We start from the raw sequence: 26,304 nt of genomic DNA, 5'->3' as shown, positions 1-26,304 counted from the left end.
CTCCAAACTAAAACAGACACTTTTCTTTCATTGGTTACAAAATGTACCACATGAGCCAATCAAAAATGATGTGGCAGCACGTGGCATATGGTTGCTTAGAAAGAGAGGAAAGTTTTGGGAGTGATGGCGAGTTTGAAATGTGAGAGATTTGACATTGAATGTGTTTGGAGTGTGTAGCTGGTGTGTAGCGTAGCCATTTGTTTTGTGTGTTAAAACAATGAGACGACTAAAAAGCCACCAAAGCCTTCTGTCACTGTACATGTAGAACACAGTTGTGGGTGCTCTGCACCAACTGTGTATGGAATAAAAACATAAATGTTAGGGCAGCAACAATACACCCGTCTGTCTTGTGGTGGACAAGAACTATCAGGAATAATTAGTGGCGTCTTGTCTCCCCGATTGTTCTGTAGTAGAACAAAAAAGGAATTTGCTGCAGTTTTATATGAATGGTTGGACAGAACTTTGTTGCCCACCTTATATTTGTATTTCAAATAATGAAAAGCTTTCTTTCAACATGTTGGTGGTTTTCACATTAAATTGAGCTGTTTTGGGGGTTTTCTTTCAACTTTTCCCTACTTGGACTAGATTGTCAAACGTAGAATCCAAGTATGCTCGCCCCCGACCGGTCGCAGCAGATGGCCCCGCCCCTCCCTGAGGCTGGTTCTGCTGGAGGTTTCTTCCTGTTAAAAGGGAGTTGTTCCTTCCCGCTGTCACCAAAGGGCTTGCTCATAGGTGTGATATTTACCTGTTTTCTTTGTGTCATTGTAGGGTCTGTAAAGCGCCTTGAGACAACTGTTGTGATTTAGGGCTAAATAAATGAGATTAACTTTTATGATCCTTCACATCAATTAAAATTTGTATCTATAGCACTCTCCTCAGCCTTTGGCAGTACTACGTAGATGAATGGTCTCTAGCAACATACATGAACTGTGATTAGGCTGAACGGCCATGTCCATCTCAGTAATGTATGTGTTCATTTAATAAACTACATCTAAATTGAGCCTGCATCTGTTTGTTGAAAGACATAATTACACACTAATCAGTGGATATTTAGGAGTACTGCATTTGTTTTTTCCCAGTTAAACTGGACTTTCAGTGAAACGACTGACTTTGGTGTTTAACAGTGTGCTAAACGGCAGCTTTTCTGACGTGTTTACATTCTGGTAGTCATCTATTCATGTCATATACCGTGTCGTCGGGGTCTAAGGAGAACATAGTCTGGTCAGATGAGACTGAAATTAAACTCTTTGGATGCCTCAGTACACACAGTGTTTAGAGGCCAAAGACACTGCATATTAGCCCAAAAAGAGGGAAGTCTGCAGCTGGGAACATAATAGCGTGGGGCTATTTTTCATACGGCACTGTCATGCTTCATTGATGGAAGGATTAATGTACTGAGACGTTCTTGATAAAAATCTGCTGCCACCTACTGAGGATTGCCAGTAGCTGTGTCCAACTCTGTGATCCCACATAGTTCCTCATTATTACACATCATTTATGGACATCTATGGTTTGAATTTGCATATGTGGATTAGAGGGGTTGTTACCAACATCTGGTGAGAATTTCCTGTCAACAGTTGCTTTGTAATGCTGTGGAATGTTTTCTAGGGTGATGTAGCCTGAAAATCCTATAAAAGCCTTAATAGCCACTAGTATGGGTTATAAAATGGTTGTAAACCATAAATCCCAGTTTAGGCTTGTTTCAATTTGGCTTTTTTGTAGTTTAAGTCTAAAGTAAGTTTCCACTTTAACTGTATTGCAAACAAGCTGTGTTCAGTGAGTCTTGGTGCTCATAGTTCTGGTTTCATGTTGAAACACTCTTGCCTACAGCCTGCGCAACCTGCTGATCTTGCTGCCTCTCCTACATTCCTGCTACGGTCTGACTTGACTTTTATTCAGGCCCCACCTATACCAGTTTGTGCAACTTCCTCACTGTGGCTCGGGCTTTTTTTGTGTGTAAAGAAGTGACTCAAGCCTTGTGTTGGGGTCATGATTATGGCCTGTGAATGTTACAGACTTCAAAATCATGGTAAAGCTGTCAGTTGTGTGCATATTGTGACTATAGTTGATTCCCACCAGGCTTATGGATTGAAAATATATCGTGCCATAAGATAATTATGGCAGTTACAGGTAGGGTTGGGTCTCTTTTTTTTCTTTTGGTCTCGTTTAGTTGACTCATCACCTCGTCTAAAACTAAGAGACTGATATTCATTGAATTAAGTCCCTGTTTAATGGGCAGTGTCAAAAAGGCATTTGTAACCGTTAATTACATTCCTTAACAAGGAATCATGACGCTTGACCCTCATTGCCATACACCTTTCATCCCCACCCGGTTTATTTAAAGTATCGTCATCATCGTTTATTTATATAGCACTTTATAAACACACCTGGTAGACCAAAGTGCTGATCGATACAAATATAAAATAATACAAAAGCAAAAACCAAACATAGCAATAAAATTGTCAGTTACCCACAGAGTGGTAACTGTAGTATAAATTGTCAGTCGACCCTGTTACACCTTCAGTATTACTTCAGTCAAATGCAGTGCCACAAACTGTTCTCTTCATTTTGAAATGTTGCCTCTAGACCTTGTTGACATAAGAGTATAGCCTGTTCTGAGTGAAAACAAAATGAAACTATGAAGTTAACGTTAGTGAGACTGCAGTTTTGTTTTAAATCATTTGAGTTTTTTCAGTGGCAGCACACAATCACACCCGTTTCCCTCTGGGCTCAAAATTTCCCCCAAATCTTTGATAGTTTAAAAAATATAAAGTGGATTAATCACTCAGTTATGTTACTTTTAATTAAAAGTTTATTCAAACACAAAGATTTCATTATTCCATTTCAAATCGAAGGTCAATAAACACCCTACTTCCATTAGCACCTATTTGGATTCGCCAAGTCATGGGACATCATAGCACGGGCCTCAGTGAAGGCAGACTTTAATGACAACTGAGCCCTTCCTCAGTTTCCACCATTTACAGGCCAACGGCATACAAAGTAAAATGTCACAGGTATCATTTTTCGCCCTCGGAGACCTTCTGTAATGTTATGGACAACTCAACAAGTTTTTTTTTGTTTTTTTTTTAATGTGCACCAGCATGGTTGCCACTAGGGCTGCACGATTTTGCATAAAATGAGAATCACGATTTTTTTTGCTTAGAATTGAGATCACGATTCTCTCACAATTTTCTTTTCCAGTATAAATATTTATTGCGCTTATTAACTGCACATCAACTTCAACAGTTGAGACATAAAAACAACAAATGTCTCATTTTGTCGTTGCCAAATGTTGTACTGCTTGAGATTCCGTCTCCACCGTTGCTCGACGCTGCGTGTATAGAGCAGGTAGTGCAACAATAGAAAAATAGTTGCGGGACGGCACTGTGTAGCGTTTGTCGAGGGTGTTGATCATTTTCCTAAATCCCTTGTTTTGCACAGTGTTGATGGGAGCCATATCTTTGGTCAGGTGATAAGTGATAGCCTCCGTGATTTCTTTGTGCCTGCGGGAGTTCGACGTGTATAGGGAAGCGCTGTATAAGGTTCCCGTTATTGATGTTTGGGTGGTTGACCGGGACGGATTTTCTCCTGTCACTTTCTTGTCATCCCTGACGTGCTCTCCGTTGTTTTTCCCTGCTAATTTTAGCAGCCAGCTTCTGTATCACGTGGTAGGAAGAGTGAGCGCTTGTTTTCATGCAGATTACGTCCCGGATCAAAATGCGGTACAATCGTCTTTTTTTTTTTTTTTTCTTTTTTTTTTTTTTTTTTAAATCGTTGTCATTTGGAAATGAGATCGCACATAAGTATGAATTGAGATTAGGGCTGCCACAAACGATTATTTTGATAGTCGACTAGTCACTGATTATTTTTGCGATTAGTCGACTAATCAGATCATCATCCATTGGACGTAAAACTACAGCTTATTGCACCAGCAGCATCTGCTCTTATATAACTATCATTAGCTTACAGCTTGAAGTGTTTGTGCTAACTAAAAATAAAGACAAGATGGTAGTTTATTAATTTTTAATGAAATTTGCAGATTGTTTCGGTGAAGTTTAATAAACTCCTTGCTATCTAAAATATAACAGGACACTGGAGTAAATTCTCCAGCGTCTCACACTTCTGATAATCAGCTGTCTGCTTGACAGTTTTAGCTGTGCAAAAAAACTATAACTTTAATCTCAGCCAAACCGATTTACTCAGGAACAAATAAAATACTAAAGAAAGCCAAACAATAACATTTTAAGTTATCTAAGTGACTCATATATCATGTTTAACCTGAGTAGCGAAAGACGGCGGTGGGTTTGAAAACGATTTGCCGGGAGTCCGGTGTTCTCACGGCTCTAGTGACCTTGCCCCCGGCTAGCTATCGAGCTAGTGGGTAACAGCCGTCTCCGAAAACGTCGGAGCGCTTTTGAAAATATGCGGTGTCTTGATAAACTGAGCAGATATTTGAGGTTTACACAGCTACATTCTCGGCTGAAAATATGTTAAACGTTTATTTTGTGACCCAGAAAGAATAATAAGAGTAAAGTTAAAACTAACTAGCTGCCGCCATTGTTGACAACTGCGCTGGGCTGCGCTATGAATTCTGGGACACAGCTGCTTCTTCTTCTTCGGGGTTTAACGGTAGCTGACATCCTTGTACATGCAGTGCTGCCATCTTCTGTTTCAGTCCGTTATTACACTCTTAAATCCTGCTACTCATTCCTGCGTCCTTTGTGATCTTACAAAGCTTCAAACGACGCGTCGACTATTAAATTAGTCGTCGACGATTTTAATAGTCGACATAATCGTGACTAGTCGACTAATCGTGGCAGCCCTAATTGAGATCGTGATTTTCTAACGATTAATCGTGCAGCTCTAGTTGCCACCATGTGTAGCTGGACCTGGTGTTACATACTGCCCATATTTTTGTGAATGTGTGTGTGAATGGGTGGATGACTGGATATGTAAAGCGCTATATAAATACAGGCCATTTACCATTTTACTGCCCATATTTTTGCCACAGATTTACTGGTTTACTAGCTGTAGCTTCTTTACTGAATAGGTGCACATCAGTAAGAATCAACATACCCACATGTCTGTACTAAGGCTGCCACAAACGATTATTTTAATAGTCGACTAGGCACCGATTGTTTTTGCGATTGGTCGACTAATCAGATCATCATCCATTGGACATAAAACGTACAGCTGCATCTGCTCTTATATAACTATCATTAGCTTGCAGCTTTAAGTGTTTAAGGTCTGTGCTAACTAAAAATAAAGACAAGATGATAGTTTATTAAATTTTAATGAAATTTGCAGATTGTTTCGGTGAAGTTTAATAAACTCGGCCGTCTGTTCTTTATGTAAAATATAACAGGACACTGGAGTAAACTCTCGAGCATCTCACACTTCTGATAATCAGCTGTCTGTTTGACGTTTATTCAGCTGTGTGAAAACTAACTTTAATCTCAGCCAAACAGATTTACTGAGGAACCAATAAAACACTGGAAAAGCCAAACAATAACATTTTTAAGTTATCTAAGTGTTTGGACAGTCATCACGGCGTCGCTGTAACCTAATTGGCCTACAAATGCGGCCTCCGAAGGATGCAGCCGCTAAATTTGGACACAGCTATGAAACCTGACACAGCTTCTTCTTCTTCGGGGTTTAACGGCAGCTGGCATCCCTGGACATGCAGTGCTGCCATCTTCTGTTTCAGTCTGTTATTACACTCTTAAATACTACTACTACTTATTCCTGCGTCTTTTGTATCTTACAAAGCTTCAAACGACGCGTCGACTATTAAATTTGTCGTCGATGATTTTGATAGTCGACGTAATCGTGGCAGCACTAGTTTGTACGTCCATTCAATTCATCTTTCTACGCTTGTTGGCATACACATTTGATCCCTCTTTGTTTGTCGTGTTGGGCCTCACCTCTTCAATAAGGTAGCTGTAGCTTAGGAGGTGGAGCAGGTCATTTACTAATTGAAAGGTGGTGCTTCGATCCCTGACTGTTCCAGTTTGGATGCCAAAGTACCCTTGGGCAAGATACTGTAACCCTAAGTTCCTCTCCAATGCAACTATTGGGGTGTGGATGTTAGAAAGCACTTAGGTGTAGAAAAGCTTGTCTGAATGGGTGACTAAGGCATGTCATATAATACTTTGAGTGCTTGTTGTTCTTGTTATTACATTTTATACAGTTGTTATCGGTGCCTTTAAAGACGTGGTTTAAAAGTGCAGTTTGGTCTGGAGATCTGGTGTAAGTGCGTTCCAAAGTCTTGGGACAGAACAACTAAAGGCTCTGAGTCCCATGGTAGTCAGGTGAGCAGACAGGGGAAGATGAGCAGAGTGTACTCTGAGTACGTATGGAGAACATTTGATAAAGACAGGCGAGCAGGGTTATAAAGGACTTTGAAAGTGATGAACAAGCTCTTGAAATTGATACTTAGGTGAACTGGAAGCCATGGGAGCTGTTTAAGAACAGGTGTTATGTTTCAGCAATTCTAGCTGCGATTTCATTCTTTTGCCTTTTAATAAAATTAACAGTTACAGTGTTAACTAAACGATGAGGCGACTTGTCACTGGGACCTGAGCACCTGTGGACGTGGGAAGTATAATCCCTGTATAAGTAATCTCGGTTCAAGCTGTAATCAGTAAAATTGAGCTTTTAGAGAGGTATGAAAGCACATCAATGCAAAGCAAAGGGGTGTTTGTTACAGATATTTATTTACTAACAAAATATTCTATGAAAAAACAAAATCAAAAGACTGACTTTCAGTGATTAGTTTTGAAAATATAAATATACAAAGAACCGTGGTTGGTTTGTTCTTTTCCATGTTTCTAGACACATAGCTGGCTTTAGTGAACAGATTGTGTTCAATGTTTTTTCCAGAGTCACATGACTCCACATCACAGTAGTGTTTTAGAGTAGGGAGGAAAAAATGACTGTCTTAAAACAATTTTAAAAGGTAAAAAGTTCAACCTCTGCTGCGTCACAGTAACTTGTGTTTTCTTGTTTCCTTGTTGACACATCAGGATGTCAGTCGGAACAACTAAATTAAACCAGAATCCCACTAAGCAATGATGTCATTGGTGGAGAGAATTCATGTGATGGGCTTCCATGGAACAGCGTGACATTTTAATGTCTCATGTTTGTACCTCAGAAACACATTAGAATTGTTTCAAAGTGACGTGTAACCTTTTGTTCTTATATATACACGACTCATTTATTATGCACAAGGGACACGTAAAACGAGCCTTTTTATAAGAGGCCAACCTGCTTTGGGTCTACAGTGGTCCCTCGCTACAACGCGGTTCACCTTTCACTGGATTTTATTTTTGTGCACTTTTGCATGTTTTCTTGTTTGTTTGTTTGTTTGTTTTTTGTTTGTTTTAAACGGCGTATTGTGTCCTGCGTCCTGATTGGCTACGTTCAGCTTGTCACATTTACATAAATCTTCGATCACTAGCAGTGTGACTCTGAAGTGCTGGACTATATGTTTGTACGTTTTCTCCCCAACAAACAACAATGTCGACAAAACGTCGCCACCTGCGGGTTCCTTTGGACTTGTTTTCTATGAAGGTTTGAACTTGAGAGTTTAAACGAGAGAAAAGTGTGAAAATGTTCCTGCCTGTCTGAGAAACGAGTATAAAGTGTGTAGTGAGGGCTTTACAGCCTTAAAACATCTATAGTAATTGTAAAAAATAAAGTTGGCTACTTTGCGGATTTCACTTATCGCAGGTTATTTTTGGAACGTAACTCCCAGGATAAACAAGGGACCGCTGTATATTCAGCCTGTGAAGTTGGTTTAGAGAATGCATTGTGACTGAGATCAACCGTGAAAACCTACTTTTCTATGTTACTGTTGTCATCAGGTGGTATGGCCAAGAGAAGGACTACAACGTCCTAGTTATGGACCTGCTTGGACCCAGTCTGGAGGACCTGTTTAACTTCTGTTCTCGCCGCTTCACCATGAAAACTGTCCTTATGCTGGCAGACCAGGTATCCAGCTCATACACACCCACTTCTCTGCAGGCTTTTAAAAAAGGGAACTAAGCAAAGGTTTATCTGTATCCTGCCTTCATATATAACCTGGAAACTTTTGTCCATTGTAGTAATTTGGTCACATTTAAAACACATTTTTATATCTTCAGATGATCAGCAGAATCGAGTATGTACACACAAAGAACTTCATCCACAGAGACATCAAACCAGATAACTTTCTCATGGGCATCGGCCGTCACTGTAACAAGGTAAGATATGCAGGACCAGTACATAAGTATGTCATATTCAAGGACTGTATAGACCTGTTGGAGGATAGTGATATGACAGGGGCCAGATATTATGAAGCAGTTTCAACATACGTCTTTCAGTTATATGGAATCACTGACGACTAGACTATACGGTCACATGAAGTTGGTTAATCAACTTGCTGAGTTAATCCAGGGTTTCACCTGCAGTTCACATGAAAGGGGTGTTGGCAGCATCCAGTTCATCTAAAAGGGGCTTTTTCATGGGTTACATGACTTTTCTTCCACATAAAGTGGAAGAAGGGGAAATGACTCTAATTTGTCGGCAGATCAAAGTTAAATGAATTTGAACAGGTGTTCTACTAGCTGCAGTTACAGCAGTGTAAAAGAGAAATATAGGAACATTTTATGCCTTTTCGAAATCAACAAATTAATACATGCACATTTCTGTGACAATGCAACACAGTGTGTGCTTCACTCAGTGGGTTTAGGTACAGTTCAATAAGTAGCATATGTATGCCCCCAGCATAGAATCCACATTGCTCTTAAAACATGCTGTGAATAAAAGAAACAGTGAAAGCGGTGATTTTAAAATGAAACCCCCAACATAACCTGCTTTGGACACTTGTAGTTTTTATTCTGTCCCCGTTGTCTTTAAAGGGTTTGAGAGTAAAGTTTAAGAACAGAATTCAAACAGGAAGTGTCCTGTTTTAGGATCATGAATTAAAGGTAAATGAACAACCAAAGTGTTAGTGTTTGCTGCCAACGGGGGAAAAACACAGGATTAAAGTTGCATCTAAGAATTAGATCTATTACTGATACTCATCAGGGAAGCACCCTCCAACTCTCCATGCAGAGGTTACAGGAGTGGTGATGCTGTATTCTGCAGAATCAGTCAGTGGGCAGTGATTTCATACCTGTCGATGTCTAATCTGGAACATCTATAGCATGAGGCTATAGCAAGTTACACCTCTGTAAGTCAATCACCTTTTGTACTACAGAAAACCAGGACTAACCCTGAAGTCATCTGGATAAGCTGAAGTCCTGCTTCCTAATAGACACCTCTGGTAGTAAATGTATAGCTTTAGTAATCTCCTGATGGTGACGTCATCAACACAAACGTTTTGGTTTTCTGCTTTGATGCTTTGTGTAATGACTCCAGTCGGCACCATGGAAACATGAACCTCTCACTAAAACAGATCTGTAATAGAACTGTGGTGTGTCTAGGAGTGTGCTTGTGAATGTAAAAAAACATAATGATGTTAAAACCATGCAGCCCCAAGTTTTTAAAGAACAGACTTCTGATACCAGCAGCAGTGAAGATGATGGTTTCATATTTTAACGTGGAGCCGCAGTCTGTCTACTTACAGTGTAGAGTAATAGATTTCACAGGGAAGTCAAAATTAATAAATTATTACATTATATGCACAAGACGGTGAGCGTAGGTGAAGGAAAGCATCCAAAACAGCAGCACTTGTTCCTGTAATCACAGTAAATCCCACACAGGGAAAAAGCTCAAAGTCACTCATTAAGCCACCTGCTCAATAAGCTGGGAGACAAAAACAAAGCTGAACTTTGTAGCTGCTCACATCCGCAGCCAAAAGCCACAGACGCTACATTAAAATGTGCATATCGGTCAGATACGGAGTTTAAGCTGAAGAGAGCCGACCCACTTTCTGTTGCAGTGACACCTGCACCAAGCAGGGGGCAGTTTAAACGGTGAGGATTTTCACAAGACCATATTGATTTCAAGCCCTTCATAAAAATGTTTTAATTAAATGTAAAATAATATAAAATATTAATTTGTAATAATATATAAAAATGTGTTTTTTTGCAGGCCAGTTATAAATGTACATGAGTCTGAACCAGTCACCTGCAGCTGTTTGGTAACTGAATTATTACCATCTACACCGGCAGAGAGGCTGTTTTCAGCAGCACACAGTGTTGCAGCAAAGCTCAGGGACAACTTCAGAATATGCTCACTTTTCTTCATTGCAGCCATCACATGTTCTTTTTCATTGTAGTTTTATTTATAGAGCACAAAATCTTTAAGGGCTTATCCTGCACACACAACCACATATACCTGAACACACAGTCTGTCATCCAGCAGATACAACACTGTTCCAACAGTGTTGTATCTGCATTTTTGCCTGAATGCAGTTAAACTTTGAGTTTCTAAAATGGAGAAACCTTCGTCATTTTCTGTTTTGGTTTTGGAAGACTGCAGATCAGGTGTGACTATTACTATAAATATTAGCAACTTTTCTTTTTGGTCTACTAGAAATGGAAAGGGACATGGTAATCTGTGTTATTGAACGGCAGGGTTTGGTGCCTTGGGCACAAGTATGAATTGTATTTTACAAGAGGGAACAAAGCCTTATTTCCCATTTCCAGCTTGAAGAAGTTCTCATTTAAACATCAGTCCTCCTGTTTTCTCTTATTAGGATTAAGAGGATTATGGATTAGGATTATGAGGGCTGAAAAATTCTCCCAACACACGCAAATTAGACTTGGCATGTGCAAGTCTGCATTTGTGAACATGTTCATGAGTCCCCGTCCCCATGTTGGGAATATTGGTTGAAGGTAGATTTAAATGGGCTTGAATCTCTAAATGCATCTGTGGGAAAAATTGGATACAAATTTGACACCTCTTTATAAAAGCTATTGCCATTAACCTTGAACCATCGTCGATCCCCAACATTATCATCCATGAACATAAGTAAATAAAGCTCTTATTTTGAAAATCGCTACTAACCAGCCAGCCCTGCTCGCATCCGTTTTGTTTCTTTGTAGTAATTGTTGTTTTGCTCTGGATCTGCTGTCAGCGGGAGGACTCATATTAACATTAACGTACAGTTGGTGGACATCTGGTTAATCTTGTGACCACACTCACCAAAACTGCAGTGCAGAACCAGGGTTACTGTTGCCAACTGTAGGTCCAGATAGGGACCTAACACCGTTTAGTGGTGTCAACATGAGCTTATCGCAACTGCAAGATGCAGTCGCAAAATGTTGAACACCTGTAAAGTCCAACATGAACGTGGACTGAATGTCAGCATGCTGAAGGAGCTTTGTGACTGGTGGGAATCAATTCTGAGTCTACTTCCTGAAGTTATTGTGTTTACTGGACATACCGGTCTGTTTTCCCAGATGTCCTTATCTACCAGTTAATGATGCTTCACTGTGGTAGTGTTGCTTAAATGCTTTCCTATTAAACCCCAGTTTCTCACAGAAATCCCTTAAAAATAACAGGCCTTGGAAGTATAGTTGTAAGTTTCATTTGGTCGAATTTGTGACCTTGTTTTGTGGTAGTGTTAGTATCTAATGCGTTTTGGGCCACTTAATAGTGTTAGTTTCTTTCATAATCTCTCTCTGTTACCAAATTCAAGTCTGCATGTCACCATGCCTGAGTGAGGTGATGAGTGGTGTAGAGCCGGGGACTCATTTCCATCAGCATTGTGGTTTCCCTCAAAGGACCATTTGTAACTGGATAAATGTAATTGAACTTTGCCATACTGTTAAACTGTCTCTGTATCTGATTTTTGATATTGGGTTACAAATACTCCAAACATTTGCATAAATGCAACAACATAGGTTGACACGTTGCTTTAATTAACAACTTTTAAAGTTATAAGTTTAATAAAGTCACACTACAGCAGCAAAAATAACCTCTTCATAACTTAGCATGTGAACTTTGTCCAGGACGAGCTTTGTCACAGTGGGTGATGAGCAGCTGCTGAGAATGTGGGACAGATTTGTATTTTAGAGAAACAAATGGCTCAACAGTCTTCACATTGTCAGCATAAGCTACCCCCAGCTAATGATGTAGTTAAACAAAAGAAGAGGGGGGCTCTGCAAGCACACTGAATACATAACTGCACATACAGAAACGTGTAGAATTTATTCAAAAGAACAAATTTGTTTCAGTTCACAACTAGATTGGTGAAGTTGGATCGATGGTGTGACCTATGGTCGTGTTCTAAAAAGAACACAAGATGCAAACACCGCCATTAAATTTCAGTTAAATAAAACTATTAGAAGATTTGAGTTAAAAGGGGATAATAATTCCATCCAGATGAGATGCTGACCACAGGCAAACACAAATTCTGTTTGTTTTTTTTGTTGTTTTTCTTCTCATGAAAAAAATCTCTCCTGAGCTTAAATAGTTTGAGAACTACGTTCCTGCTCAGCTTCTGTGGATGGTATGGCATGTCTCCATACACACAATCCACACAAAGCTTCTTGATGGATGATGAAGTAATGTTATCAGAGGTTTGTGGCACCCCCCCCCTTTTTGTCCTATGTTAATCCTACCAAGCAGCCTTTTCCACCACACCGGTCCCTCCCTGTCTTCGTCCCATGCATTGAAGCTACATGAAAGAGCTCCTCGGGACAGACAGACGTCAGCCTTCACGCCCCATATAAAAATTGCTAACTGCACTGTGTCAGTGTTGTCTGTGCTTTTATCAACAGCTAATGAAAAAGCCAGATACCTCCCTCTGTGACGGATGTAAGATTGCCTGTAAATTCCCTCACTCACTCTGCTACTGTGTTTTGTTTTTTGACAAATTGATTTTTCATTATTTTTTTTAAGAAGTCTTATCTGGTTGGTGGATCCCTGGTCACAAAGCCTTGGCATGCACCGCTTCAAAAACACTGAGAAACTCTTTGAAGCACGGGCAGTGGCCACAGTAAAGCTGTTGGTGCTGTGTCCCTCTGGGCTGTAGCTTTGATGAACACATTCTGCTGAGGTTGCAGTCTGCCTTTAATTCTTGAACCACGTTGTGTTTTTGATGGAGACTAAAATGACTGATGTTTTTTCTTTTTTAAATACATGTGAAGGAATACAACGTATATCGACCTCCCTCACCACCGACACGCTCACAGCACAAGCTGTTTTGGTTTTTCTTCTTAAATAACAAATATTCATTTTCCTATTTCTCATTAAACAGCCTTCCTTCTGCATCGATTCTCCTTTTTCTGGAAATTCTGAGATGGTCACTAAACCCAGTGGTGTTGTAGAAACACTTTAATCTAGTGGCAGTTTGCTGTCTCTTCATGGGACGGCTTGCGTTTTGGGATATGTAGTTTATTGTCACTTTATGTATATTTGTATTGAATCTCTCGTGGCAGATTAGGCCCGCAGCCTGGTGTGTGACACAAGTGGTGTAGAGCACATAACACAGATCACAGGGAGGTGGTGCTAAAGCTGTGTCCACACTGGAAACAATTTGCTGTGCTTTGAATCGACAGCTGTTCAGTTGTGGACATTACAGGCCTCTGATACATTTAGTACCAGATCGGATGTTTTTCATAATCATTGATAGTCACTTGAGTGACTCATCTGGAAGTTGAGAAACGTGTATCTTGGGTCCCACGCTCGTGTATACTTATTAATATGATCAGTATTATCAACATTTAACTGTTAAGAGTTTGAGTTACCGTCACTTTGTCCCTGTCTTGCTCATTTTTTTTCTGCACTGCCTGCATGCAAGAAGTTAAAGCTGCCGTAAATCAAAATTCTGAGTATTATGTTTGCTTTGCAGTTTTAGTCAAATTAAGGTGAAACTGAGCACTTGATGGGTTTTAATAGTGATAAAAGTAAAGCTTTTCATTAAGTTCAGGCGTTGTATTTATAAAGGTTTCCAGTGGAAATCCTAACATCTTTCCTTTTTAAGAACCTTGTTCAATTACTTGGAGGCTTTTAACCTAAAAATTACAACTTTGTGTGTAGTTTGCTTTTGAATATTTTGTTTTCTTGACATGCAGAAAGTTCTTCCTAATATTGAAATATGCTGATGAGTTATAACTGCTAAAGAAATGAGAGTAAGAAGCTGGCCTGACAATTTTAAGGAAAGTAAGGCTTTGGGCCACTCCTTAATATGCAGCCACCCCACAGGCCCTGTGAATAAGAGTGCTGTCATTATGGAAACAACAAGTCCCAACAGGACAAAACATTTTCATCAAAAGAAAAAGGTTATTATTCAGGACAGTTTGGTATTCATTTAGGCACAGATTCTACTCAATGTGCAAACTATAGTCATGGATTTGTTTAATGCTTCTTTGTAGTCTAATCTGTGTCCACTTCACAAAGCAGAGCTGTGCTGAATTAGTATAGTGTTGTGCATGCGTGTACAGACCTTGCCATGTGAAGTATAATACTGATGAGGCACATCTAATGTTAGACCGAGGCTTCCTTTGCTTGGTCATGGCCCCAAAAATCCCAACATGAGTCATTTATACCTGCGTTACTGGTGCGTACTGGTTTGTGGCAAGGAAAGTGTCCAGTAAAAACACAAGTTACCTGTGTGGTGGGTATATTTTGTCAAAGATTGATTTTTAGCTTTGCTCTGTGTTTGCTGTGCTATGTGAATGCCCTGGGTAAATATTGCACCTCTATTGCTCTTCACTAATGCAAGTAAGCTTGAGTAGGCCAGTAACAGAACACTGGACGTCCTCATTCGCTGGCTTCTACCTCCCCTATTAAAGAGCTAAAATGACGCCGCATGCCCGTTATAAGAGCTGTCATATTTCATAGCAGATTTATGCAGTGTTGACCATTTAAAAAAAAAAATACATTTTTAAAAAATTAGTATTTATGTGCTAGGAATGTCCAACTTGAATAGAACCAGATTTGGGGTTTGTTGTTGTTTTTAGATCACCAAATCACAAACCACACATTAGCTTAGTCCCTCTGCTAGAGCCTTAAATCTTTGGTAAGGTTGCACTGTATCAGAGGAAATCTTGGGTGTTGGTTTCAGACTTTACAGGTGACTTATTAACCACTTTTGGTTTTGGTTTTTTGGCAATACTAACCTAACTGTAGAAAAGACATTAACCCATGAATTTGCTTTTTGTTTTTTACATGCTTTATGTTAATATCAAATACTCTTCACCACTCGTCACTACCAGTTTACCAAAACCCCACTTGTGCCCAGGTCTTTAGTGAGATATGGCACTTGCTGTCTATTTCCCCCAAGTGTTTGTCAGACATCATACTGAAGCATCCATGTGTCCCATACTACACACACACTTTTGATCTGATCTTTCCATGGTTGTCCTGACAGAAGAAAACCATAATATGATTTCTTCTAGACAGGTGGCCAGAATGATCAAATCTGTAGCACGGTTATTTAAACTGTATTTCTTATTTAGATCCAGCATCGCATGTACAAAAGCCAGTGCATATCCTAGCTCTACAGGACAGTGTTAGTTGTTAAAAGGAGAAAACAATGTGGGTACAAACAGAACTGCCTGTTGTACTCATGTTAACTGTAACTGAAGGTGGATGGAGGCTGTGTAATTTTGACCCCTGCCCCTCTACTGTCTGCCCTAGTGTTTAGACTCGTCAGTGGGGAAGAGGAAAAGAAGCTTGGCTGTTAGCTCTTCTCAGGATCCATCTTTCTCAGGATTAAACCAGGTGTGACCTTTACCACAACACCAGCTGCCTCACAACTGCAGTTGTCGCTTTGCAATCATATTTTACTACACTGGTTTAAAATGAATTAGCCCACCAGCACCCATCTTGCAGTTGCATAATGCCCAGCGTATGTACTCCATCTAACAGTGTGAATCTTGTTAGCATTGGCTAAGAAGTAGTTGTCATTGCCATGTAACAAAGACGCTGCATTCATCTAAATTATACACGAGTGCCTGATTGTCCTCATTGGCCTAAGAGGAAGTGAAATGACTTTATTTTTATTTTGTTTTAGCGATGAATCAAACCTAACTTTAATAACAAGAAGTCAGTGAGCTAATAGGAACAAACACTGGAGAAACAGCAGAATCATAGAATCTAATGTTCTGGTTGATTCTTAAGTGTTTAATACTTTACCAGTACTGGTGGGTGGTGGGACTGACAGACCAGTGTGCACTGTGTAAGTCTATTTCACACAGAAAAGGAAAAATGGAAGTCTATTTCTTTCTCACCAATAAGACTGGTGTCTTAATGTGCCAGCAGGACAGCAGCAAATCGCATTTAACGTGATTGACATACAGTGATAAACTGTTTGACCTGCTTTAGTGCCTCAATGTTGAGGCATTAAAGTTGCCTGGTTCTTATCCCCCTTTTTTAAAGGTCGCTTATAGTTGCTGTGTTTGGTTTTCTAAGCCTAAAATGAAATCTTTCAATAAGAGACATTCAAAGTCTTACAGCTAAGCTGAGGCTGTGCGGGGGACATTATTGATATGTCATCCCAGTGAAGGTGAACTGCACGTGCGACCTCTGTAGAGTCCAGTTATCATGTCATGCTACCTGTAGTGACACTGACCATAGCCAAATATAAAAACTACTTTAAAAAAAGAAGCCCTATTGTTGTCCGTCTAGTGCATCGGTTAATTTCATTACCACCAACACAACCAATGTCAGAGGTCAGGGTTTTTCTGAAAATCCTGTCAATGCAATCAAGAAAGTTGCCTTGGATTTTCAAATTGATGCAATAAGTGTCTACTTAGGTCTGAGGGGTCGTCACCGGCAGTCACCAGTACTTTGTTTTTTGAGCAGTGTATCTGGTGCTTAAAACTCATATCAAATAATGACTATTTGTCAGTTGTGGAAAATAAAATGGGCCAGTATAGTGAACTGTAGGTGTGCTCACTCCAGTCTTGGAGTGAGTAGGATTTCTGTCTTGATAGGATTGCAGGTTTGGTCATGTTGTAACAGGGTGTTTGTGTGTGAACACTGTAGAATTATGGTTGCAAGCCTAAATTACAGAGATGAGACACCTTAATTTGATTTTTTTTTTTTTTTTTTCCCCCAACCCCTTGACCATCTCACATTTGGGAGGGAGCTATTCATTTATTTGTTTATCCCCCCCCCCCCCCCGGTCATAAATGGCAGTATTATATTGGCTGTGAGTGTGCATCCAGTTGTAACTCCTGTTGTTGGAAATGTGTCTTCTCTGGACCCCTCAGCCGTAAAAGGTCAACGGGGGTGTTGACGTCATGATGCTGGTTGTGCGGGCAGTTTGGATGCCTATGTTTGTGAATGTGACAGCTTGAGAGCGAGGTGACATAGGTACATAGATACCACAGGTGTATCGACTTAAAATCCCCCTACCAGTGACTTTGACCTCAAGGCCAAGGACGGAGGTCAAGTTTTCTGAACATTTTGTGAATGCCATAACTAGAGGAAGCCGCCTGGGATTTTCAAATTGATATCATTGGTGCCTCTGCTAAAACTCTTGGGCGAGTTTGAATCTCACCGACCTTGACTTTAAGATCAGAGGTCAAGTTTTCTGATTAAGTCGAGAGCCAGGCGACGTAACATTTTGACATTGCTAGCATAGATGTAACCTAATGAAGGTACTGATATTTTAAAGTGTTGTGATCAAGCCTTTATTTGACTTTGGGGGTTTTGTTTTTGATTTTTTTTTTTGTATTTAGCATTTAAGGGTGGGGTTGTTTTTTTGGTTTGGTGTTTTTGTTTTTTAAAAGAAATTCTAATAAAGCAAAAATACATCGGAAAGTTTTTGGGTTTTTTTGACAAATGTTATGCAGTTAAACGATTACATATTGCAGTTTCTAAAATGGAGAATGGGCAGAAGTGTCTGATTACTTTTAAGTAACAAGTAAGATTACTCTTCCAAAAAAGTAATTAGATTACTGTTACTTTCCCGTAAGCACACCGCATTACTAAACCGTCGTGATTTTATTTGTGAGAGTGTCTCATGACGATGGCGTAAGCGCGTGTGATGTGTGCAAGAGAGTACGACCATGCAGCGTTTAAAGCGTGGACGCACTGACAGTACTTTGAGTTTGATTCTGTAAAAACTGACAAACATCTGCATGGTAGAGGTGGGAATCACCATATATCCCACGATGCGATATTATCACGATATTTAACTCACGATACGATATTATTGCGAAATTTAAAAATATTTTGCGATATTCAGATTCTGTACATAAAGATAAACTTGATCAATATTCATTTTATCTAATAACAAAGTCTCGCACCCAGTCTTTCTCTCATCTCAGTCAGTTTTATTGTTGACAAACTGAACGGTTTGTATTACAGTCTAGTCCAACTGAACTGAATGCAACCATCTGGTACAATTACAGCTATTCTGAACTATGCAATATGAAAACTATGCAGCCCCTTCAGCAACTGAAGAATTTGAAAGTAAATTAAAACAAAATATAATGTTACATTAAAAAAGTTTTAAACTTAATTAAAATAAAACATGTCTTAAATTAAAATAAGTAAACTGTCATGTTTATTGCTGCCATAAAACAAGTTAAACACATTTGGACAGTGAAGGAATGTCAGGATTCTTGCTCAGAAAAAGGATCAACGTGCTCTGAAGTCAGAGTCCACAAAAACTTTTTTTGTAACAAAATATCGATTTCTGCTGTCCCTGTATCGATACATTATTAGCAAACAAAATATCACGATACTACACAGAATCGATTTTTTCCCCACCCCTACTGCATGGGAAGAAATGAAACTTCAAATCTGAGCGAGCACCGAGCACGCCGGTTGTCAAAAACTGATTTCCGGTATTTCCGTGTGTTTACTTATATTGGTAAATAGACTTTACTGAACAGGATTTACAAAGACGTTACATATAAAATTGCCTGTTTTTCAAGTATCTTTACAAATCTTGTGTTATTGTACCGACATTATAATCGATCCGGTCCTTTTTGGCCACTTAAAATATGTTTACAACATAACTGTTGTATTGGTTGCGGGTTTTTTTTCTGCTGCCCTCTTGGCCAGATTACTCTTAAAGAAGACAGTTTTATTGTCAACTGGATTTTTTTTATGTATAAAGGAAATATAAAAGTCACTGCTAAAAACTGATTGTAGTTTCTACCTTTGCAGCTCAGTATGACTTGATATCTGCGTAAAGTTATAAGATTAAAACAAGTTTAACTAAATGTTATGTGATTATGCAGAAAAAAACTGGGCTCAAAGGTCTGTTGCTTTATTACGTATTCAGGTTGTGTATCATGTTTTTAAAAAGTAATAAAGTAACTAATTTTGAAAAATAATCAGTGAAGTAATGGATTACTGATTACATCTTCAAGAAAGTAATCAGTATCTAATTACTTCTGTTAAGTAACATGACCAACACTAATGGAGATTAATGAGCAGTTTGTTCGTTTTTTCATATTTATTATTGCTCATTTAATAAGACTGGATACTCTTTATCCAGTTACTTACCTGGTTACTTAATCAATGGAATACCAGATTATTACAGTAATCAGTGGCAGCTGTAATTCAGTGTGTGCCGTCATCTGTACAGCACAGTGGACATACTGCCATGGTTTGTGTTTCAGCCAGTAACGTTGGTAAAATTTGGTAATAGTGTGAATGCAGAGGACTGCGTGAGATTTTGGACCAATGCCATGTGGAAAGTTTCTAGCTTTAGTTTTAAACATGACAGTGATTGCAAAGACACTTTGAGGTAAAGGCATATCTGATAGGGGGGTACCCCCAAAATAAAACAGTGGAACTGTGAACCCAGGCTGCATTATTATTGAAGCCAGGTGGTGTCATATTGAGAGAGTGGAACAAAAGACGGCTCGCCTCCAAATGAAGCTCGGCCAGTCGTCCCAGAAGGCAACTTTAAATATTACCAAAAGCTTTAGGCTGTGTTGAAGATTAAGGGTGCTCACTACCAAATACACTCTGAAGCTTGTTTTGTTGTTTTGTTTGTCCATGTATTAGTTGCATGTGTCAATAAATCACTGCACCCATTTACGCAACAAAGAATAAATGACAGCTTTTTCCAGACTTTTGCACAGTGCTGTAAACGCAAACTAGAGAATCAGTAGTCGAGTAATAGATCGATTATCAAAATGGCTTTTTACAGTCATTTAAGACATTTCACCTGAGACTAGTGTCAGTTCATATAAATGAATCGTAATGTTCCAGAATAAGAGTGCAGTGCCCCCACCCTCCAAGCACACTCCGCTCAGCAGACACCCGTACGCTTCTGCATATCGACACCATCACAGGGTTACGTTCATCGTTGAGTAATGTTAGCATTTGTTTTACAGAAGGACAAAAAGGATGATTTTAATGAAAGAACTCTTTGTTCGTCGGTAACCGACAACTAACTAGTCTTCTGTCCCTCTCCATCAGTTGTTCCTTATTGACTTTGGTTTGGCAAAGAAGTACAGAGACAACCGAACACGACAACACATCCCATACAGAGAAGACAAGAACCTGACTGGCACGGCACGCTATGCTTCCATCAACGCGCACCTGGGCATCGAGCAGAGGTCTGTGCAAACATCTGATAGACAAAGGACATTATAGGTTACTTTTTTTCCAACAGTGTTAAAAATCAAGCCAATTTTTTTTTTTTTAAATGGGCTTTTTTCTGGTTTACATTGTATCTTTCTCTTCGTAATACTGCCACAGCAACCATTTCTAAGAGAACGAAAAATAATGAATATTTTGACGGTGTCAGGGAAACGCTAATGCACTCGTTGTGTACTCAATGAACACTTTTGTTGTCTTCAGTCGCCGTGATGATATGGAGTCACTAGGCTACGTGCTGATGTACTTCAACAGAACCAGTCTGCCATGGCAGGGATTAAAGGTATGTCGCTGCCTTTGACACACTGCAGGCAAAGACGGTAGTTTTGTTTGTGCTGGACGTGTGGTAGACAAACTACAGACGCAGCACACCATGATGTTTTGTGGTATCGCTCACTAGCATGAGTTAGAGATGCACTGATTGTAACTTCTCTCTGGCTCAGACGCAGTGCACCTGTAGCCTGAGTGCATTTAGTGTAACAGTGGGTTGTGGCGTAAACATGCTGTTTGTATTTTGTGTTGTCCAGGCTGCCACAAAGAAGCAGAAGTATGAAAAGATTTCAGAAAAGAAGATGTCCACCCCAGTTGAGGTCCTCTGTAAGGTAAAAACACTTTAACCGCACAACACCAAGAGTTTGAGACCTACATGTTCAGTGTGCCCACACAGAGAGAAACCTAAATAGACTGTACAAGGATGCCAGAGCTAGCAAAAAGAACACTTTGAATTTTACATGTAACATTAGTCAGGCCAATAAACCCTTCAGTTTAAAAAGTCTAATGAAAATGGCCTTTTCTTGCAGTTATGTCACATCTTACAGGGTTAAACAGGCACCATGATCAAAGCAGTGCACACTCAGTTGTATGAATGCATATTTCCAGGGTTTCCCAGCAGAATTTGCCATGTATCTAAACTACTGCCGTGGCTTGCGCTTTGAGGAGGCTCCAGACTACATGTATCTGCGCCAGCTGTTTCGCATCCTCTTCAGGTGAACACACGTGTCCAACTTTCTGTACATGGCTGTCAGTTTTGGGGTCGTCAGCTTTGAGAGCTAAATGCAGTTTCCAGTAGTTAACCCCAACACGTGCTTTTACTACATTGCCATTGCTGATCCATTAGCTAATCTTTTGTATGCAATTGCAAACTTTTAGTACAGACGGATTTGTATGCGTTTGAATAAACTAAACTGTTTCTTTCCTACAAAATTATTTTAAACTGTTCAATGTTAACGTTGGTATATTATTTCTGTGTGTGTGTTTTAAGGACTCTGAACCACCAGTATGACTACACATTTGACTGGACCATGCTGAAACAGAAAGCCGCTCAGCAGGGGGCCTCCTCCGGGGGCCAGGGCCAGCAGGCACAAACCCCCACAGGCAAGCAAACTGACAAACCCAAGCCTAACATGAAAGGTTAGTAGCAAACAGCCAAGTGACGTTTTTTACAGGCGCCAATAGCTCAGCATTATATTCAGGACTTTTAGATACTGGGTTTATTTTGTTTGTTTGTTTTATTGTTTTGTTTTATTATTAGAATTCCCTATTCCATGCCCCAGTGCCCCTGGAGAACAAACAAGCACCAAATTGGAAATGTACAGCAAAAAGGATATTGTTGCTGAAATAAAGTCAAGCCACATTATAAGCCTGAGGCACAATAATATTAATGATAATAATAATAATAATATTGTAAAAGAGAAAGATTTAATTGGAAGCAAAGACGTCCTTGGGGAATTTGACTACTAACTTTGCTGTCATGCTATTCTGTCCTTTTTGGGGGTTGGACTACAGGCTTTCTCTGCTGTCGCAATGTTTTAATACTGACCAACTATCATTCTTGATTCTTCTGCAGTCGCTAACATTTCCTATCCAAATGAAAATGCTGAACATGTTGTGTCTCTTGCTGCTCCATGTTACATGATTGAGATGGTTACACTGTATGGCAATGGCAGCTGTAGGCTGCTGCTGCGTTTGTGTGTAAAAACATTTTTGTACACATTTGACAAATTGAATAACATCAACAAATAGCAACATATCAGGAATTTCAAAAGTGGCTGCATCAGATGTTTTTGCTGCAGCGCCCTGTTTAACAGGGATTTCTCTGCCTCTATCTACATAAAGATGCAAAGGGAACACACGTGCACATATGTACACACAGAGACGTGTGTGCACATGTGTGTACTGTTTGAATGTCAGAGCTTGACATCATTCAAAGTTGTATGTATTTATTTACTGATTATAAGGCTGTAAATTCTGCCCAATACTGACTGTAAATTATGTGCCTTTAACTTCTTCTAAACCCAGATCACTCAAATGCATCATTGTGACAGCAGCATCAAGTGGCCCAGTTTGCATTAGAACCCATTTTGGCCCCACCAGACTTGAGGCTGTGACAGTCTTGCTGTAGCAGGACCTCGTGGCAGCACACATATGACCACGAGCATGTTCTTTTGTTGCTCTGTAGTGAAAAATGGCTTTGAGAATAAGACCAGTCTAGAAGGCGCGCAGCATTTAATATCTATCAAGTGATCAGCGTGTTCGTCTGTTGATCTTGTGCTCAACGTTTTGCACACCATAATCTACGTCATAGTTGGTTGCAGTCACCAGAGGGCAGCTGCTCTCATGCAGTGCTGTTTGTGATGCTACTTTAGTTTAGCTTGTGCTACAGAGAAGACCTGGACAGAGTCATCAGGCTATTGCACAGCCATGTGCCATGTTCCTGCAGGCACAGGAAGAACATGCAAACTCCACACAGAGCTGAACAGCCACATGCAGTTTGTTGCAACAAAGTGGTCCATGTACGCCAGCATATAGAGTACTGACATACCTGTCTGTGGGGGACATGTTGTGGTTCAGGTGAGATGCAATATGTCACCATTTAAAGTAGTTTAGTTTACAGCATGGTTCGATGTAACATTGGCACGCACATGTTGTGCATGTGCACTACCGTCAAGTTTTAGAGCACCCCAGTTTTAGGACGCTGGTTTAGCTCAGCGGGCGACCACGTGCCATACGGCTGAGAGCGGCCGGCCCGGGTTCGAGTCCGACCCACAGCCCTTTCTGCCCCCGCTTTCCTGTCCTTTCTTCACTAAATAAAATATATATGTTGTTGTTTTTTAAAGAGCAACCCCAAATTTTCCAGTTATTTATTGCAATTCAAGTCGTTCAAGTCCAGTGAAGAACTTGAAATGGTGCAAAGGACAGTGGTGAACTGCCAGAGGTTTAAAAGAAGGTAAGGTTGCCTAAGACTAGAAACTGCATTTCAGAATTATTCAAAAAGGCCTTTTTCAGGGAGCACAAAATGTGTTAACAATTTAAAGCTTCTCTGCATCAATGGAGGTTCAAGCCTTGAGAGCTGGTGCTACTAATGCCTACATGAACCTAGTTAGTCAGAACCACCTCAGGAAAAAGAACAAGATGGTGAGCTTGGAAACACGGAGCGTCCAGCACAGTCTCCAGACTTGAACCCCGTCCATTTACAAACTCATGACAGAAAGAAAAATGTTCAGAAAAACATTTAAATAAAAAAGCACAATGCTGCTTCTCTTTTCCACTCTGTTTACAGTGTCTCTGACACTCGACCAAACAACAAATACAAAGATTAAATAAAAAGTCTGTTAAAATTCAAAATGTCTCTTCCAGCCATCATTAAAGGAAACAAACTCAGATGTTAAGTCTTTTGTGTGATTTGGTGCATCTCAAATAAACAAGTATCTGTGTTAATACTGAAACAGGAAGGTGAAATATTCCCTCCAAACAAAACGTCTAAATTCTAAATGCACAAGTCAGTCCGTGCGTGATTACATCGCTCCGCCCATCAGAAAGTCTGTGCCTGCGTCCGTATCGCCTGTCGTCTTTTATTGGACTGACAATTGTCGGTTGGAATATTTTTACACATCGCCCAACTTTAGTCTATAAATTGATTCCATGATTTCTTTTTTAACTCCAGTTTCTTTCATACAGTGAGACATTAAACTGCGTCATTTTCAATAAAAACTGCAAACACTGGGGTGTTCTAAAACTTTGGTAGTGCACATCGGTGAGCTCACCAAGTGCTGCTAAATATCCTACATTAAATGTACATGTAGTTACTACATGTAGTTAGAATTTCTGGGTTTTGTAGTTATGTTGGTATAGTGCGGGCTGTATGGTTAAACATGCTCGTGTTACCTGTGTAGTCTCACACTAGTTGAGAGTATTGATGTTGTTTCAGTAACTCTAGTTTGAAATGAAACCGCAGGTAGCTTGATGGACTTTCCTGGGGAATCCCAAAAGGTCGATGCTGTTCGTCTGGGCCTTTTCAGAGTTGCTCACCTGGATGGCTGAGCATGCAACAAGACGTTTGTAGGGAACTAGCGCTGTAGGACACTGATACACCTCCTGTGTTCTACACCTGTGTGCTGGTTGTAGTTCTTTGCTGCTGGCCTTTTGCTTTCACTGCGCTACATGCTTCCCTCGCTGGTGTGGGTGTTCAGTTTGTCCATCTCTGTGCTCCTGAACAACTGTGGTAATGATGCTTCTGTCTGTCTCCAGGTTTTTGAGGGGTCTGCTCTGAGCAGAGCTCCTGAAGTGTTGGTGACCAGGACTAATAAGTCTCCCTTCCTGGATAAGCGACAAACAAGAAAGTCTTTCCTTCCATCATAACTGTCTATGTAATGGAAATATATAGATTTACACACACCTTTGTCAGCTGTGTTATCTATATATTCATATATGTGTATATATAATAAACCCTCCACTCTGGAAGATTTTTTTTTTTTTTTGGGCTTTTGGTTTTTTTAGGATGTGGAGGCTGTAGCCCCCCCTCCCCAACACACATGCCCTCCCCCATCCATCCTTCTGTCTCTGTTCTCCTCAATGTTGACTTTGTTTCTTTGGAAACTGAAGTTGAGATCAACTGACCATTCTTCTGTTTTTCCTCTCCCAGTAGAAACATCTCAAAGCATCTCTTCTCTTCCCATTCAGTTATTTCACTCCCTCCTTTTACCAAATGTTAAACATGTAAGCCTACAACCTGTTCTCCCTTTTGTTTCTTATATAATTGAATGACACACCCCTGGATGTTATTTACTAAAAAAAATCAAATGTTGATTTTTTTCTTCTGGTTTTGTTTTCCTATGGTGATTAGGAGTTTGCCTGTTAATAAGCAGTGGATGGCAGTCAATGGTAGAATGATACTCCGGCTCTCTCCCTCTCTAGAGCTCTGAATGATAAATCTGTTGTTAAATCTTCTCCATAAATGCCAATAAAAATATTACATAACTCAGAGCAGCACAAGTTCTTATCAGCCACCTTCACATGAAAACTGTGTAGAAAGCACCAGCCAGGCATGAATGTGAGCGTCTGTTGCTTGGTGTTTGTTTTCCCCAGCAGGCAGCACCGTAAAGAAATCATGTTCACCTGAATATTCGGGATATTCACATGGTATTAAAATCCCTTCTGCTGTTCTTTAGTATACCAACGTGAATTTTTAACTTACTGTTTTGTTTTTTCCCTTGTCCCTTTTTTCGGGCTTTAGGTTCAGTGTGCTGCATCATGAGACCAAACTGTTTAAAGCACCGTCTCAAGATTGAGTCCAAGTTATCACACGTATACCAGTCGCTTGTTAGGTGTATAAAGAACACTGGGAAACAGTTTTTCTTGCTCAGAGATGTCCTTTATTATAAAGATTCAGTGATTATAAAATATATGGTTGTCTTTGATTATTTTTTCTTCTTTTTTGTTTCCAACGGTGGAAAAAGCTTCTCGTCATCATTGAGTCTTATACACTGTACACCGATTAGCACTGTAGCCTCGTACCCA

At 39.9% G+C, this 26,304-nt stretch overlaps 1 protein-coding gene across 3 annotated transcripts in view; it reads left to right on the top strand.

The window, feature by feature from the left end:
• csnk1a1 (casein kinase 1, alpha 1) overlaps positions 1 to 25,768 on the top strand; it is a 29,496-nt gene extending 3,728 nt beyond the window's left edge. The window contains exons 3-11 of one of the 3 annotated variants that reach the window (XM_085467629.1): positions 7,866 to 7,992; positions 8,145 to 8,243; positions 15,577 to 15,660; positions 20,329 to 20,468; positions 20,713 to 20,791; positions 21,036 to 21,110; positions 21,388 to 21,494; positions 21,770 to 21,918; positions 25,036 to 25,768. In XM_085467629.1, the coding sequence (XP_085323755.1) occupies positions 7,866 to 7,992; positions 8,145 to 8,243; positions 15,577 to 15,660; positions 20,329 to 20,468; positions 20,713 to 20,791; positions 21,036 to 21,110; positions 21,388 to 21,494; positions 21,770 to 21,918; positions 25,036 to 25,043 (868 nt within the window). In that variant the 3' untranslated portion in view covers positions 25,044 to 25,768. The remainder of the gene's footprint in view (positions 1 to 7,865; positions 7,993 to 8,144; positions 8,244 to 15,576; positions 15,661 to 20,328; positions 20,469 to 20,712; positions 20,792 to 21,035; positions 21,111 to 21,387; positions 21,495 to 21,769; positions 21,919 to 25,035) is intronic. The other 2 variants (XM_085467638.1, XM_085467646.1) reach the window with 2 other exon arrangements.
• The last annotated feature ends 536 nt before the right edge of the window (positions 25,769 to 26,304 follow it).

This window comes from Copadichromis virginalis, linkage group LG2 (genome assembly GCF_057382275.1).
Source record: "Copadichromis virginalis isolate Kocher_CV1m ecotype Utaka linkage group LG2, C_Virginalis_male_GT1.1, whole genome shotgun sequence".
In the NCBI taxonomy this organism is placed as follows: Eukaryota; Metazoa; Chordata; class Actinopteri; order Cichliformes; family Cichlidae; genus Copadichromis; species Copadichromis virginalis.
This window is presented reverse-complemented; position numbering and strand designations above follow the sequence as displayed.